This window comes from Ursus maritimus, unplaced genomic scaffold (genome assembly GCF_017311325.1).
Source record: "Ursus maritimus isolate PB19 unplaced genomic scaffold, ASM1731132v1 scaffold_4, whole genome shotgun sequence".
Taxonomy (NCBI): Eukaryota; Metazoa; Chordata; class Mammalia; order Carnivora; family Ursidae; genus Ursus; species Ursus maritimus.
This window is the reverse complement of record NW_024426552.1, coordinates 3648975-3666264: the sequence shown is the minus strand read 5'-3', so window position 1 is coordinate 3666264 and position 17290 is coordinate 3648975. Positions and strand designations below refer to the sequence as shown.

General features: G+C 54.1%; 1 protein-coding gene across 1 annotated transcript; it reads right to left on the bottom strand.

The window, feature by feature from the left end:
• Positions 1-2746: 2746 nt before the first annotated feature.
• On the bottom strand, positions 2747-16605 carry TFF1 (trefoil factor 1). Its single transcript, XM_040621655.1, has 3 exons — positions 16530-16605; positions 14102-14254; positions 2747-2895 (listed from the first exon to the last, which is right to left on the bottom strand). The coding sequence occupies exons 1-3, from the start codon at positions 16603-16605 to the stop codon at positions 2747-2749; spliced, it is 378 nt and encodes a 125-aa protein (XP_040477589.1).
• Between the last annotated feature and the right edge of the window lie 685 nt (positions 16606-17290).

Below are 17290 nucleotides of genomic sequence, written 5' to 3'. Positions count from 1 at the left end.
GGAATGTGCACTGCCCGTTGTCATGAGCTGTTTTATAATGTCCTCTGTGTTTGCTCAGCAAATGCAAATAACTTCTCTCTGTCCCTTGTGGCACCAACTCGGGTCTTTTGTTGGGAAAATGAGCTGAGATAGGCCGCTGGGCAGGAGACAGAGCGGCCGTGCCTGCAGGCGAGGCTTCCGGCAGGGGCTCCCATGCCGCCCAGGGGCCAGGAGCCAGGTCACGCCAGGATGCCAACGTGGAAAAGCGGCCACGTCTGGCACGGGGCACCCCCAGGGTCACACCCAGGAAAGGATAAGCCAGGTATGTCTCCTGATAAAGTACGTGGTTATCACATGATTTTTTTTTAAATATTAGACCCAAGGTTACTGGGGAAAGTAACCAGCAGAGGCATAGAGAAGACCCCACCTCAAGGGCAGGGTGGATGCCTCTGGCAGCCCCTGGGCTTCTGTGTCTCCTTGTCTCTGTCTTGAGGAGGGGCTGCTCCCCGTGGATGTGAGGGTGGTGTGTAAAAATCACAAGCTCTGTTCAGCAACCCCTGAGATGCCTCTGTTTTTCTTCCATGGGAGCATTGCGTGCTTCCTAAACGTAAGCCCGCCTGTGTGCAGGGGTGCAATGTGTCGGGGAAGACTCCGTGGATGGGACGGAGGGAGAGGGGAGAGGTGGGACAGGGAAGCACCCCAAGGGACGAAGAGGGAAGATTGGGGCAGAGAGGAGGCCGTGACCCCCGCTGCCCGAGGCCTTGGAGGAGGGGCCCCATCTGTGAATCGAGGATGAGCAGCCAGGGACCCCGAGATGCACAGATTCCAAAACCCAGCGTTCTCGGGCTCCAGAAAGCTTCTGCCTGGCCCATTCCAGCCCCTCCAGCCCAGGTCCCAGACCCACTGGGCAGCCACTGGATTCCCTGAAACCTTGGAAAGTCAACTTTCCCCATCCCATGTCCCCACCACCCTTGGTCACCAGCAAGACACGAGGGTCCCGAGTGACCATTGTCTCCCCGCTCTGCTTCCTCTCCATGACCCGCTCCCACTTCCTCCCACTGTCCCCATCCTGGCCCTTCCAGGAGTCCTGCAGACCCTCCTCATTCATGGTGAGCCCCTGATCTCTCCCCCTGAGCCCGCAACACCAGCAGAAGCCTGTGCCTTCCTGGACACACTTCCGCTGTGCTCATCCCAGGAGAGGTGCTCAGGCCCCACCCAGGGCACTAGCTGTCCATACGGTGCTTTTGTACCAGTTAGAAAAAGGCTCACTTGCTTCAAGACAAGTCACGTGGAGCTGTGGGGAAATCGTAATAATAGATGCAACATCTCCAGTATTAGCGACACCCTGCCTGAACGCGGAGCTGTGCACCGCACGACCTCGGTGACTGCGCGGGGTGGCCGCGTGCCCGTCACAACGGCTCAGGCTGGAGGCCTGGGTGCTGGCCTTGTGTCCCAGTGTCTCCACGTGCATGCAAATCCATGCCCCTTGGAGATGCAGGCTGGGTCCTGGACAGCTTCCAACGCCCCTGCCCTCATGTCATCGCCTGACCTTCAGCCTATCACTTTTGTTAAGGATTTTAGCACTGAGTTCACTGTGTCCCTTGTCATGCCACAACTTAGCAACAATGCTGATGGCCTCTGCATTCCAGTGAACAGCTCACCCAAATCCATAGTCACTGGGAATATCCGTCCCTACTCCTTGTCTGCTATGTGTCTCCCACGGCCACACTTGGAACCCATCCTCTACTCAGAAAGAAGGCATGCTAATGTCCTTTCTGTTCAGGATGTCCTAAGCGCCTGACATTTTCTCTGTTATTCTCATCACACCTGTTCTTCAAATCCTAAGGCCCACCACTCCCTCAATCCCTCTCTTCCCCTCTGTGAGCACCATCATGCCCGTCCCTTCCCCCTCCCTCCTTCCCAGCCTGGTCCCCATGGTCCCCACTTTCTCTGCTCCCCCCTCCGTCCTGGTGCCCAGCAGTGCACCCACCTGCTTACTGTCTGCAGGCCCCACCGCAGCAGCTGAGCTCGCCGGACACACTCCTCCGACCGTGGCCACTGTCAATGCAGGAGCTCAGACGGGTCCTGGCAGTCACTGGCATTACAACTTTTCTTTGAAGCTATCCTTCTCCACCCCCCTCACTTCCATCCTGCGAACTTCGGGGGTGATATTGTCTATCAGTTCACAGAGAAAACAGAAATCCACAAATGGGAACTTCCTCAGATATCACCCGTGTGGACCTCTGCTTCTGACTGTGCTGGAGAAACTAGAACCAGACTGTCTCCTGGCACGAGGACCTGGAACTATGTGACAGAGCACATTTAGACGCTGAGCAACGGCGGAGGCAGGCTGAGAGGAGGAAGCAGCACGGGAGTCCCTCGGTCACCCTGCGCTCTGCCTGGAGATGCTGTCTGGACCACGGCCCAGGGAGGCGACCGCACCGAGCAGGCAGGCTCACCGGGCTGTGGGGACCAAGGCTAGAATTGGAAGCCACGGAGGCAGTGGATTTTCAGGGTAGGGTCCCAGAGAAGAGGGCGCTCCAGAAATATGAGTGGTGGGCTCTCTGGGGTTTTAGTCAAAGACTTAGCTGCCCATGAAGACAAGGGCAGGCAGAAAAAGCTGCTGGGAAAGAATGTGCACTTTGAAGGGGAGACAAGCAGTGGGGCAGCCATGGGACATGAATCATCGGAGCTCTGACAGCCTTGGGGAGAAGGCTTATTGGCCATGTTGGGCATTCAGTGGGGACACAGAAGGCCATGTCATGACTTAGTTGGCATAGGCGGCCACATCAAAATGCCACAGACAGTGTGCCTTAAGTAGTTCTAAAGGCTGGAAGTCCAAGATCAGGCTCCCCACACGGGGAGGTGGGGGGCTCTCCTCCTGGTCTGCAGACCACCTTCTCACTGTGTCCTCACCTGGTGGAGAGAGAGAGAGTAAGCTCTCTGGTGTCCCAGTAGGAGGACTCCATCCTCACGACCTCACCCAACCCTAATTACCTCCCAAAGGTCCCACCCCCGAATACAATCATATTGGGCGTTAGAACCTCAAGAGATGAATTTTAGGGGTACACAAACATTTAGTCCATATATGTCATAAACGTCGACTTGACCTGGTTCTAGAGGAAAGACATTCTGTGCCTATTCCAGCAGAACTTTAAAACAAGTCAGGTTCACCTGGCAAGTAAATTAACTGCCTAACAGAACAAAACTTGGTGTTTTATTAAGGGAGACAATGAAATCCAGACACACGACATTGCATCCATGATGTTCAACACAAAATCAGACATCACCAGATGTGAGCAGAAGATGGAAAACATGACCCATAGTCATTAGAAAGACCAGTGAACAGAAACATCCAGGAGCTGCATTAAAATGTTCAAACATTTAAGGAAACATAAAAATATAATGATGGAACACATTTAAAAATCTGAACAGAGAATAGAAACTAGAAAAGAACCAAGCGGAAATTCCGGACATGAACACACTGAATTCCCAACATGAAATCCACTGTATGGGCTTTAGATTAGATACTGTGGAAGAAACAGCTGGTTTATCTGAAGCCAGCACAGTGTAAATTCTCCAGACTGAAGCAGAGAGAGAAAGGGGGCTGAAAACAATGAACAGAACATGAGGGCCCTGAAGACAGCGTCGAAGGGTCTAACAGCATGTAACTGGTGTGTCAGCAGGAGAGGAGAGAATAAGTATTTGAAGAAATAATGGACAATTCGGGGAGGAAACTTGATGAAAGACATAAACCCATGTATCTTAGAAGCTCAGTAAACTCCAAGCAAGATAGATACAAAGAAAACTCTGTCAAGGCGAAGCACGAGCACATTGTTGAAAATGAGGGATTGGAAGAATTCTTACAGCCCCTGAAGTTCCCTGCGACCACTGCAACGCGGCTGACTTCTCTCCAAAATGGTGCCCGCCGGAAGGAACAGAATGACCATTTTAAGTGCGAAAAGAAAAGAAACCAACCACTCTAAAGTCAGAATTTTATACTCAGTGAGAGTACCCCTCAATGATAAAGGCAAATGCTCTTTTAAAACATGGAATTTATTTTTCAGAGCAGTTTTGGGTTCACAGCAAAATTGAGCAGAAGGCACAGAGATTTCAAAATACTTTTTTTTTTTTTAGACAAACAAAAGTCAAGAGAGTTGGCCACTTGCAAACCTGTCATCTAAGGAATTTTCAAGGACGTTCTTCTGGCTGAAGGCATGAGTCCCCCAGGGGCTGCAGCCACTTCCCCACCTGGCGGGATTCATTCAGCGTGGCGCCTGCGTGGCCTCTGAGCACACGTGCGTGTGCTGCCCAGTCTGGTGCGTGAGGCTTCCCCCTTGGTTTGCAACAACTGCCTCCCATCTAGTCTCTCAGCCACAGTTGGGGGGCCCAACAGACCAAAGTTTGGTACCTTAATTATCTTTAAAAAGTGGAAATCTATATATGTTACTCCTCTGCCACCCCACACTCCCCCCAACCTGTAGGGTAAAGACCACGTATAGCTTCCTGAGTACGAAAAGCAAGACTCTGTAGGAACTGGACCCCCCCCCCCGCACCCTCTTGTGCTGCTGGGCCCCTAAGAGTGTAAGCAACTTGGTCTTTTCTAGACACACCCTGACCATTCAGCCTGCCCGCCCTTCAGCTCCTAACTCAGGAGCCACCTCTTCTAAGAAGAATTCACTTTCACCAGAGTAAGGACAGGCACCCTTCACCCCCCCCACCCCCCCACACACCCTTGTTCCCCTAGTTCACAACAACTGCACGCGGAGTGGAATTCTATGTTTCTGGTTCCTTTATCGATTGTACTAACAAAACAGCTAACACGTGTTGCAGGCTGACTTTGTGCCAGGCGATCCTCTAAGGATTTCACATGCTCTATCTCATTGAATCCCGACAACAATCCCAAGTCAGGGCTAAGATTTCACCCCCATTTCATGGTCTGTATAAGTAAAAGGATTTGCCCAAGGAACACAGCAAGTACGTGTAGGGTGAGATCGAGACCTCAGCTCACTCATGTTGTATCGGGAACCTGACCTTATGTGCGTACGTGGCCACACTCAGTGAGGGGCGTGGACAAGTGGGTAACACCCCAGGAACTGAGGGGGGAACTTGCCTCTTAGTGTCGCCCCTTGCCCAAATTACCTTCTGTAATTCATGAAACAGTATCTAAATATGGATATATGCAAATAAACCAGGCAAGCCTTCTCCTGTCTCCTGATTAGTGTCCTGTAAAAGCCGAAGCGGAATGGGGAATTTTAAATACTTTTCAAAGTCTCACATGCCTTCTAAAACCTGAGTTGTATAATATCTCATTTTTACACCATCATCAGGGAAAATGTATTTTTATTTCCAACATTTATCATGCCAAATCCAGAAAGGCAGAAGTCCCCCACGGGTCTCCCCAGCATTGTAAGTTTCTGGTTTGTTTCCGCAGTTTGGTCACGCTGGTCGGTAAGGTGGGTAAATAACAGAATCTTGTAAAGCCCACAACTAAATTTATCTACATAATAAAGAATGTGGCCAAAGCTGGGAGAAGAAATAAGCAAATCGACCGACTGATGGGAATTTGGTTACTGAATCTGGGAGGGAATGCCATTGGAGATGTCTTGATAAGTTGTATTTGAGGGATCTAAACGGACAGGCATAAATTTAAGCACATTTTTCAGGGTGTTGTGTGATGAAATTCCTCCTTGAACTTCTCTGAGAGATTTTCATCAAGATTGAAATTACTTTAAGATGTCTCCTTGGTGTCTGAGTGGGTTTTGTTTTGTTTCGTTTCGTTTTGTTTGGCACCAGGCTGAGACAAGCCATGATCTGGCCAATCTTAAAACTAAAAAATGTTTGAACCATTCAGGTTACCACATGTCAAGGAAAAATAGTAGAATATAATAAAAGTTGGCAAACTATGATCCAGAGGCTCATTGCCTGTTTTTTAAATAAAACTTTATTAGAAGACAGCCATGTCCATTCATTTACATATTGTTTTGGCTACTTTCAAGTGACAATGAAGAGCTGGGTCCTTGTGACAGAAACTACCCCCATAAGACCTGGTCCTTTACAAAACACCCTGCATACCCCTGTATTATAGTCTTAAACCTCTCTAACAGTGAATTTAAAAAATAAAGGTGGAGAAAAATACTTGTATTTTATTTTATTTATGAAGGAAATGTTATGGAAACATGCCTCCATGTTTTCTTTCCTCTCCAGTAATCGGTCTTGAAAACCATACATTTGGTACACTGGTTGTTGGGAGACAACTCTCGAGTCTCCCATTTGTGCGTGTGAACGAGGCATTAGCTATCCATATGGTAGAGGACCTAAATTAAGGTTCAGGGATAAGTGCTGCCTTGACATCTGGTGGAATCGGAGAGCTTCGAGTGGCCTAACTGCAAATTCCCCTCCCCGCTCTGCTCCCACAGATATGGCCCCCGAGCCAAACAGCCCTGCTTATCAGGGGACCAGGCACAGTTCCTGCTCACCCCTAAGCAGAGGGTTCCACTCCCCCAGAATTATTCAAACAAGCCAACCACATTCTCCTGTGGGAACCTCCTGAGGGCACCCCACCCTCTTGTTCCTACAAAGCTTCCTACCACAACCCTAGTGGTTCCTTCAGTTCCCAGGGTACGACCCGTGTGGCCCTGCATGGTGTGACGTCTTCCCCTCCGGGCTGGGCGTATATGTGACTCATCAACTGCTCTTGATCTCAGCTATCCAGTGTTTGTGTAGCAAACAACCTTGGAGCAGAGATAGGGTGTCGCCCCCCAGAGCAAAGCCAGCCGAGCTTCCCGCCCCTTCAAAGATTTGAGCCCCTGAAGAGGTCAGGACTCCTCTGCTGTCCTGCAGCCCTCTGTGTGTGCCGGCGTCCATCTGGACCCACCCATGTCACCCCAGGGAGACTTGGGGGCAAAGGGAACCAATACAAAGATGCTGATGCCCGTGCCACTGGCTACACCGCAAGTACTAAAGCCCTTTGTCTCTGAACCGGGAGTTTCCTACCCTCTGCCAGCGTCAGGGGTCGATCGGCTTGCAAGGAAGGTAAACCCTTCCAAGTTCTCCACACTGACCCGAGTCCTTCTAACATTTGCCTTTAGAATGCACGTTCCAGCCACTCTGGAAAACAGTGTGGAGGTCCCTTAAAAAGTTAAAAATTGAGCTACCCTATGACCCAGCCATTGCACTACTGGGTGTTTACCCCAAAGATACAGACGTAGGGAAGAGAAGGGCCATATGCACCCCAATGTTCATAGCAGCAATGTCCACAATAGCTAAATCGTGGAAGGAGCCGAGATGCCCTTCAACAGATGACTGGATTAAGAAGCTGTGGTCCATATATACAATGGGATATTACTCAGCCATCAGAAAGAACGAGTTCTCAACATTTGCTGCAACATGGACGGGACTGGAGGAGATTATGCTAAGTGAAATAAGTCAAGCAGAGAAAGACAATTATCATACAGTTTCACTCATTTATGGAACATAAGAAATAGCAGGAAGATCGGTAGGAAAAGGAAGGGAAGAACGAAGGGGGTAAACAGAAAGGGGAATGAACCATGAGAGATTATGGACTCTGGGAAACAAACTGAGGGCTTCAGAGGGGAGGGGGCTGGGGGATTGGGATAGGCTGGTGATGGGTATTAAGGAGGGCACGTGGTGCACTGGGTGTTGTATGCAAATAGTGAATCATGGAGCATTGCATCGGAGACTGGGGATGTACTGTACGGTGACTAATATAACAAAATAAAAATTATTAAAAAAATAAATAAATTAAAGTCATCCATTAACTTTAACAAAAAAAAAAAAAGAAAGAAAGCACGTTCCCAATGTATTAGTTCACTCAATCTCCTCACTCCACCTATGTATGCAGCTGTGTGAGTTTTTGCCTGATTAAATCTGCTACCCCCAAAATGTCCAGCTCAGGGCAATGTTAAGAACTGAGAAGAACAATTAAGAAATACCTTTAAAAATAATACTATTTCTGGGGTGTCTCAGTCAGGTAGGTGTCAGACTATTGATTTCGGCTCAGGTCATGATCTTCGGGTTGTGGGATCGAGCCCTGAATCAGGCTCCCTGCTCAGCAGGAAGTCTGCTTGAGATTCTCTCTCTCCTTCTCCCTCCCCCCCCCCCGAGCACTCTCTCTCCCCTCTCTCTCTCTAAATAAATATATAAAATCTATATTTTTAAAAAAGATTTTATATATTTATTTGACACAGAGAGGGAGCGAGCATAAGCAGGGGGAGTGGCAAGCAGAGGGAGAGGGAAAAGCAGACTCCCCGCTGAGCAGGGGGAGCGATGTGGGATTCAGATCCCAGGATCCTGGGATCATGACCTGAGCCGAAGGCAGTCGCTTAACCAACTGAGCCACCCAGGCGCCCTAAATAAAATCTTTAAAAAAGAAAATAGTATTTCTCTTTCTGATGCTGACTATAATCTTCCATCTGCTTAGACCCTTAAAAAGGTGAATGTGCCCTAGGAGCTTTTGATACCTTCCAGTAAGTTCCACGCTGGATTTGCCAAGTGTGTCTCTCTCTTATTAGCTGATGTTTCCTATCAGGGTCTCAGGCATTGAACATTTCCACTGACCACCCCTCCCCACACTCACAAAGAAAGGTGAGGGAGTTTTCTTAAACTAACAATAACCTTCCCAGTGACCCTACAAATATGATCTTAAACCACAACTTGGCTTCAAGAACTGGTTCCTGGTCTGATCCTTAGATCAACATTTTCTGAACAGAATCCTATTGTTGTGTGGAAATTATCCAGAAGCAATGGTAGCCTCCAAGTACACGACCAGCCACGGAACAGAAAGGCTCGTGGATCAGAGCCACAGAGTATGGTAAATCAATGTATACCATGGGTGAAAATCAAGAGGCAGGAGAAGTGGCAGGTTAATGCTTTGCGTGGGGTGCAGGTGGGTGGAAGGACCACATACCTGGGTCCTGGGTCACGTCCTGTCCTGCTCTCGGCCTTCCACCCACACATGGTAACCAGGACCAGCACCTGCACTTGAGCACGGGGCTAGGACATGGATGGCGCCGGGGCCACCATGCTCGAGCTTTACTGGAGAGACTCAGGGTAAGCACTGCCAGCCCAGCTGTAGCCCACAGTGACCCCCAGGGCAGCCGTGACATTAGTCTGTGTTTCTGGGGCTGACACATAGGCCTGATTTGGGCCATGACAGGGGTCACTGATGGGTTCCTGATTTAGAGATGTCATTCAGCCCGCACACGCACGCTCTGCTTCTGATGGCTTGGCCTTTCCATCCCTGCCTGTCTGTAGTAACATTTCTGTTCATTCCTCCCCTTTATCACGTAGCACACCCTACAGGTCCCCAGCTCTCTACATTGAAAACATCTGAGGAGTGCCACCCGCCTCTCACAGGCCACAAGTTTCCTACCCTCTGTACTTGACACATTTTCAGTTTCGCATATCACATTTGTTTTCCTACCATTATCAAAAAATGGACCAGTCTCAGATATGGAAGATGATCGTGACACCTGCCCTTTGGTGATCTGCATCCATCAGGACTCCTTGGTAGCAAGGAACAGGTGCCAGCTGTCGGGCTGAACCGGGTTCCCACCAAATTCATATGTTGAAGTCCTGACCTCCAGTAGTCAGAACGTGACTTGATTTAGAGATAAGATCTTTCAAAAGGTGATGAAGGTAAAATGAGGCCAATGAGGCCAATGTCCTAATAAGGGAGATGCCAGGACACAGACACGTATGGCAGGACGCCCATGGGAGGACATGGGGAGAAAACTGCACGCACACCATGGACAGGAGCCGAGGGCAGAACCAGCCCTGCCGACACATCGATGTTAGACATCCAGCCTCGAGCTGGGATGCAATAAATGTCTGTGGCTGGAGCCACACAGGGTGTGGTCCTTCGCTGCTGTGGCGCTGGCTGACGAACACACCCACTCACGCTGAAGGAGAAAACAGGGAGGGGGCTAGTCTCTGGACCCCCAGGGCCGCAGCCCCACCAGCCTCAGGGTCAGCAGGTGCTCCGACGCTGCCCTGGGCCATCTCTGTCATCCTTCTCACCACTCCTCTCCTGGAAGCTCCTCGGTCACACATTCTGAGATTCCGAGTCTGTCCCAGGGCCAATGAAGATGCAACTGTCTCCCACGCCGGCCGTCTACCTAGGACCCACCCCCCCCCCCCCCGGAACATGGAGCTCCCCCCATGAGGGATGTCTGAACTTTTGTCTGAAGTTCTTTAAGGACCTGGAAAGTTCTAGAAGGTCCCCTGAGTTGCTGCTTTCCAGGCTGGTAGGAGACAGGCAGGGTGGCATGGACGGCTTTGCCAGGTATTAAATTAAAATCAGCTTCTTGCCTAGTAAAACCAAGACAACTTTAAGCAGACACATCACTCCATTGCATTGCTCTGAGGTGGGAAGCCTGTTTCTAAAAACAAAATAGAAAATACATAAAACTTTCCACTGCCAAGCAATGTATTCAAATACAGCAATTATCAGGATGGCCTCCTCTCTTCTGAGGGAATGGTGTGAGCTGTGGAGGGCTTGCCCCCAAATGACCACCCTCAGCCCAATTTCCCCAGGGCCCTTTAAGATCCGTATGTGGTGTGTGTGTGTGTGTGTGTGTGTGTGTGTGTGTGTGTGTGCATGTGAGAGACACGTCCTTCCTCGTGCCTTATCATTAGAACTGTTCTCACGAAGTCGCTTTATTGTCACAGCTGCCTGCTTCCCATTACCCCCTCAAGGTTCCTCAAGGACTCAAGGGGCCCCAGGCAGCTGCCAACTGGCCAGCGTGGACTCTTGCTGCTGGGAGAGGGGGCCTGGCGGGGGGCCAGGAAAGGGGCCTGGAAGGTGGCTGGAAGGGGTCCAGGAGGGTGGCTGGGAGGGGGCCTGGCAGGGACCAGAAGAGGGGCCTGGAAGGTGGCCTAGAGGGGCCAGGAGGGGCCTGGGACAGGGCCAGGAGGGGCCCAGAGGGGGCCTGGAGGGTGGTGGTCTAGAAGGGGTCAAGAGGGTAGCTTGGAGGGTAGTCAGGAGGAGGCCAGGAGGGGCCAAGAGGGTCCTAGAGGGGGCCAGGAGGGGGCCAGGAAGAGCCAGAAGGGGCCTGGAGGGTGGTGGTCTGGAAGGGGTCAAGAGGGTAGCCTGGAGGGTAGCTGGGAGGGGGCTAAGAGAGTGCCTGGAAGGGGCCTGGGAGGAGGCCAGGAAGGGACCAGGAGGGACCGGGAGGGTCCCGGAGGGGGCCTGGAGGGGGCTGGGAGAGGTCCAGAGGGGGCCGGGCGGGTGGTGGCCTGGAAGGGGCCAGGAGGGGCCAGGAGGGGCCTGGAGGGGGCTGGAAGGGTGTCCAGGGGTTCACCCCCCAAGCTGTGGTGACCTCTGTGTTCCCAGCGCTGAAGGCACAACCCCTCACATTGTCGCTGGGTTTCTCTGTCCTGCCGGCACCCTCCTGTCTCTCCTTGAACCAGAGGAGGAAGCCACACGTCCCCAGGGGCCCCTGCCCCCAGCTCCAGCCTCTGCACCCACTCGTGCAGCCTCAGTCTTCAGCCCTCGGGCTCCGCAGCCCATGCAGCAAAGCTTCAGGGAGCTGAGGCCACTCAGGGATGGAGGACCAAGGGACGGTAGGACAGATGCCAGAAACCCGCCCTGAGCATTCCTCGAGGCACTTCGGGTCCTGGAGCTATTGTGGCGCCCCACCCATCGGCTCTGTCAGGCCCCCCAGCACTGGCTGCCCGACTGTTCTCTCTCCCTCCCCTCAGCTGCAGCCCGCTGGTGGATTCTTGGGGAGGTTGCAATTTTCCACAAGGACCAAGTGGCATAGACCACTCCCTGTGCCCCACCCCCAGGCAGGGACAGGACTCTGTGTCCCCACCAGCCCGAGGCAGGGCCGTCCCAGCAGGAATCCCCAGGCCCTCTCTAGGTCTGCCGTCCTGATGGGGGAGCCAAGATCGTGCACCCGCCCAACCTGGGCGGTCCACGGTGGATAGCAGACCCAGATTCCTCTCCGTGTCACAGGCTGGGAGGGGGGGCTGAAGCCACTAGCCAGCGGTCGGCCCCCTCCCTCCCTCGATAGGGACCCACCTAGTCAGTCACCTTGTCACCTCATGCAGTCGCCGGGAGGAAGGCCCATCCCTGCGGGGCACCCCCAGCCACAGGAGCACTTCAAGTCACAGAGCCCCTCCCCTGTCTGGGTGTCATGGAAAGTGTCACTGACGTCACACAGCTTGGGGCGAGGGGGAGGGGTGGTAAAGGGAGACATCTCATGATCAAGCTCTCTGCTGCGTCAGCCCCACTAGAGACCTTGTCTATTCAGTGCCTTAGGGCCCGGGTGACACAGGAAGGAACAAAATGGGGGGGTTGCTCTGGTGTCCCAATGGCCTCCCAGCTTTCTCTCCGTGCATCCTTGAAATTATCAGCAGGCCCGTGATTTATGAGGGCGGTGGGGCCAGTCGGGCTGGTAAACATTCTCGGCCCCGTCCTCGTCAGTTATGGGGGGATGAAGTTAAGGATGAAATATCATTTGGAAGCGAGTTGGTTTTGACAACAAAGACACGCCTTTGACTCTCCCTGTAACACCTCCCTCTGTGGCTTCTCTCTGCTGCCATAGAGCCCGAAGTTCCAGCCGAGAGAGAGAGCCTGAGCCACACAGATGGCTCAGGGAGAAGTTGCCAGGCGCAGAGGAGGGAACAAATGAATTGCCCTCATGCCTTTAACAGCTCAAGGGCCCAGCCTGGAAGACTCAGCCAAAGCAGTTTCACGTTGGGTGAGAGTTTGCCCCCACCCGTAGTAGCTGGGCCCTGGTAATGTGTCACCAAGGACCAGAAAACCCAGCTAGCAGGGCTTTAACCCATTGGGACATTTGGGTTGACTCAACATGAAGTCTCAAAGTGGGTGAGTCAAATCAGTAGCTCAGGGGTGTCAGGGATCTAGTTCTATGGCTTTTCCTCATTAGCACAGAATGGCTGCTCGAAGCACCACATCACACTCTCACACCACACAACATCCAGAGGCAGGCTGCAGGGGCTGGCCAGGGCAGCAAGAGGGAGCTCTTCCTCCAAGGAGGGAAAGTCATTCCCCAGAGCCTCCAAGTAGATATCCTCCCACCTCATGATTCAGAACGAAGTCCCAGAGACTCCTCCAGCTGAAAGAGTGTCCCCCACTTTTTATAGGGTGGAAGTCAGGTAAGAAAGAAGGTGGGGACTGAGCAGCAGGTACAAAAAACACAGGCCCGGTGCTCCCTGTCAGCGGGGAGAGCCCACCCGCCTGGTGCTGGGGACCAGACCAGCTGCACTCCCCCGCCCACTCAAGCTGCACTCGACAATCTGACTGCCTTGTGTGCTGACACCAAGTGCTGGCACACATGCCGTGAGCACCTCATTCCCTCCTCTGACCCTTGTGCCTCCCCAGGGTGGGGTGAGCCCACGTAGGACCCACGATGAGAGGCCACATGTGCAAATGGTGTATCTCCCTATCCAAGAAAGGACCATCATTTGCAATTTTTAAAAAGAACTGAGAGCAAGGGTAACATTCATCTCTTTTAATTGTTATGCCAATTTTGAGTCCGCGGGCGTGTGCCGTCTGTCCGCGCAGCGAGCCGAGGCGCCGATGCGGAGGTCCCGAGTGCCTGCTGGTGACGTGGCTGGTCTCCCGGCCGCCGGGCGAGGCCATTCCAGCTCCTGGCGCCGCTCCTCCACAGCCCGTCTAGAAGGAGCACTCCTCTGAAGGGTGCGGTGTGAGAAGGAGACACAGGCAGTGAAAACCCCATGCTTTGTTCACTTGTGAGTAATGAGAGCTCTGACTTAGAAGCACCAAGGGCAAAAGTCCTTAGAAAACACGGCAGCCTTCCTGTTCCAGTCTCTCCCTCCCCTCCCACCAACCAGGGGTAAAGTGCCCCCAGGATTCTTCACCGGCTCCCAGTTAGTGATGTGAAGAAACACAGGCACGAATCGGGCTCCTTGCCCAGTGGTCTCTCCGCCTGGTCTCTGTGTCCCCAACCAACATCAGCCTGATGCAGGCCGGGCCCTCTCCCCACGCTCGTCCGTGGCCCCGGGTGTGGGTACAGACACAGCTGGCCGTGCAGACTAGGGCCCTGCGCTCCCGTGAGGTTTTCTCCCTAACCCTACACCTTCCGACCCCACAGAGCCGATATGGCCTTACCATCGGGAGGGTTTTCCACAGCCGCAGGGTGGAAGCACCACGGGACTCCACTAACAGTGTTGTCAAAACAGCAGCCTCTCTCTTTGCACTGGGAGGGCGTGATGCCCGGAGTGCCGCAGTTTGCTCTGTGGTGGGGGGCCACCACACACGTGTCTGGAAGTGCAGGAGGCAAGAGCGAAAGTCAGTCGTCGGCTGACGCCCATCTTCCTTCTCCAGTTGAACCAGCAGCCAGCTGGTGCCACGGCTGGTGCCACGGATGGGGACTTGGGGCTCAGGGTGCAAGAGGGACAGGCCGGCCTCATCTCCCGATATGAAAACCCTTCAGCTCAGGGCAAATGCAAGGTGCCGGGCTTTGTAAACTCTGCACGTACCTGTGTAATTTATCCATGCGTTTGTTCACTTCGCTTTACTCATCAATAAATTTCTATTGAACACCATTTGTGTGTGCTAGACCAGAAATTAGCACAGCAAAGAAGACAGAGAAGGTCGCTCGAGGACCGAGCTCATGTTGGGCCCCGTGTCAGGTGATGGAGAAGTCGTCGTTAAGAAGCCAACAATGTAATGGAGGAGAAGAGCCAGCGAATGTACAGAGCAGTACCGCGAGGCCATCCCAGGGTGCTGACGGCAAGCACAGGAGGGAGAAGGACGAGGCTGAACAAAGCAAGGAGGGCTTCCTGTGGGAGGAGGTTGACCAGGTGGGGATGATGCAATGCGTGTACCCTGCCGGGGAAGCAGGTGCTCAAAGGCAGTCAAGAGAAAACAAGGTGTATCTCAGGAGGTGTAGGTCCCTTTGCAGGAAAGACGCAGAGGCTGGGGTGGAGTGGATGCCTTCAGCCACTCAGCGGCTTTAACCCGGGGGGACGATGGAAGCCAGGATGGTGGAGAACACGCAGGGAGACACGCTGGGGAGGTGGGGCTCCTGTGTGGTCTACGCACGAGAACTGAAGGGGCTGAGCCCTGTTAACCCAACCAAGCATTGAGAAGGCGAGCCCCGCGGGAGCTGCACTCCGCGGGCTTCTGTGTTCTCCTCCATGGATCACCCCAAGCTTTCTCTGAAGAAGGGGTCTGTGGCTTCGCGGGAAAGATCTGGGCCATCTCCCTCCACCGGCTGAGTGGCCTCTGCAGGACGTCAGCCTCCCTGCATCTGGCTCCCCACCAGAGAGGGAAGGTGGCGTCTCCCACCCCCGGGGTGGCTGTGAAGTCAGGAGGAGCTGTGTGTGTGTGGGTTCACATGCATGCGTGTGTGCACGTGTGTGTGTGCTCGTGCACGCTCAGACACGGCTCTGTGTCCTGCCCGCCTGCCGGAGGGGGAAGCGGTGGCCGGGGTAGGGTGGGGGGCTCGCCGGCACATGGCCCCCCCCAGTGGGCGCTCCTAGGCAGGACTTCCAGGTTTCCGATCTGTCAGCCCATTAACCAGCGCAGGACGGACCGAGACGGAAATGGTCTCTGCCGGGGCTGTGCTTGCAATCCGAGTCTCCGGACTCCTCTGTGACAGGACGGCTGACCGCAGAGAAGGGGGAGCCTCGGGCCAAAGGGCCGAGCGGGGTCAGCAGGCCGGCAGGGGGAGAGGGAGCCACAGCCGGGTCTGGGGTGGCCTCGTGGCCACACTCCCGGCATCCTCCACGGCAGAGCAGCGGCTTCTCCAGGCCCGAAGCCCGTGTGTCCTTTCTGGCCTTAGCCTGTCCCTGCCTTGGGGACTTTCCAAGTGGACACCTGGTGCCTTTGTCGTCCCCCTCCCCACGTCCCATTCTTCATTGGGTCCTCGGAAGGCACCCCGAGGTGCACGGAACCATGGTTTTCTCTCCCTCTCCTCAAACCTCTGTGGAAATCCTGGTTTTGAAAACCTGGGAAATTTTATCTAATGAGAACAAATAACACTCACTGAGCACGGAGTAGCTCGCGAAGTGCTCTCTGAAAGTGTCGTCACACCCCCGAGCCCCCGAGGCTGTCTCCCCACTCCCCGGTCCAGGGGCTGAGACAGCGGCTCAAGGGAGCAGCGGGCTTTGTCGCTTGTGGCGCCCACGGAACATGCACGCAGGGACCGTGGAGCCCGTGGGGGTCCTTGGGAGAAGCCTGTCCACGGAATGGGCCCTTGGGCATCTGGGTGGCTTTGGCCAGAGTCCAGCTTGGACATCTGGGGAGTTGCTCTCCCACTGCACCTCCGAGACCACCCCTTGAGATCCGGTGCTCAGGGCCATCGGTGCGGACACAGTGAGCCGCGACCACGGCGCCCACTTGCTCACAGCTGTGCTCAGAGCTTCCGTGGCCGTGGCCCTGCTGCTGCTGTTCACCAGCCTTCACCCTCCCAAATCCTCCCAGGGCCCAGCACGGTGCTCGGCTCAAACTACCTGGACCGTGGCTCGGGCACCACCACGGGGGCTGACCTGGGCCTGGCGCCCTCCATGACGTGGGAAGGGGGGCTGCTTACCGAGCTCGCCCTGGGCCAGGGAGCTGAGGGTCAGCACGCAGACCAACACCAGGACGCAGACCACCCTGGGCTCCATGCCGGCCGTGACCTTCTTCTCTGCTCAGGGGAGACCACGAGTCGGGGATGGGACCCTGAGCAGGCCCTGCGCTTTATGGGCGGCCTCTATTTGCCTAAAGACTGTTGGGTAACATTTGCCTAAGGAGGGGCCCCCAGGCCTCACTCCAGGTAATCGCACTGATTAAAACGGGTTGGCTGATATGCGCAAGCGCCCAGGTGCGTAATCATCCTGAATGAGGACTCGAGATTCAGAAAGGCCCTCCTGTCCCTTGGGCATGACCCGATCGCTAACCGCAGAGGGGGCACTCCTGCAGATGTCAACATTACACTCACAGAAGGGTGACTCATGTGAGAGCTGGCCCCAAAAGGCACAGTTGTGTCAACAGTGGCTCCTGGGGTCGCCCTCCATGGCAGTCCAACTGGGGGCAGGGGAAGGAGCTGACGGGGCCCACCCACCAGGCCATCGTCTCAACGTCCACAGGCCAGCGACCTTCAACTATTTCGAGAACCCAGGTCTGGGGGGAGGGCCGTGGCTGCACAAGAGGGGCAGGAAAGGAACCGGCCTGTGCCCCCACCCCCTCGGCCCCAGGGCCCTCAGACTGCAAACTTCATCTCTTCCAGGAGTTCCGTCTGTTGGGCGTTCCCATGGCCACGTCGTAGGTCAGCAAATGTGCCTCACGGAGGAAACGTGGCTCTAGAGGGGT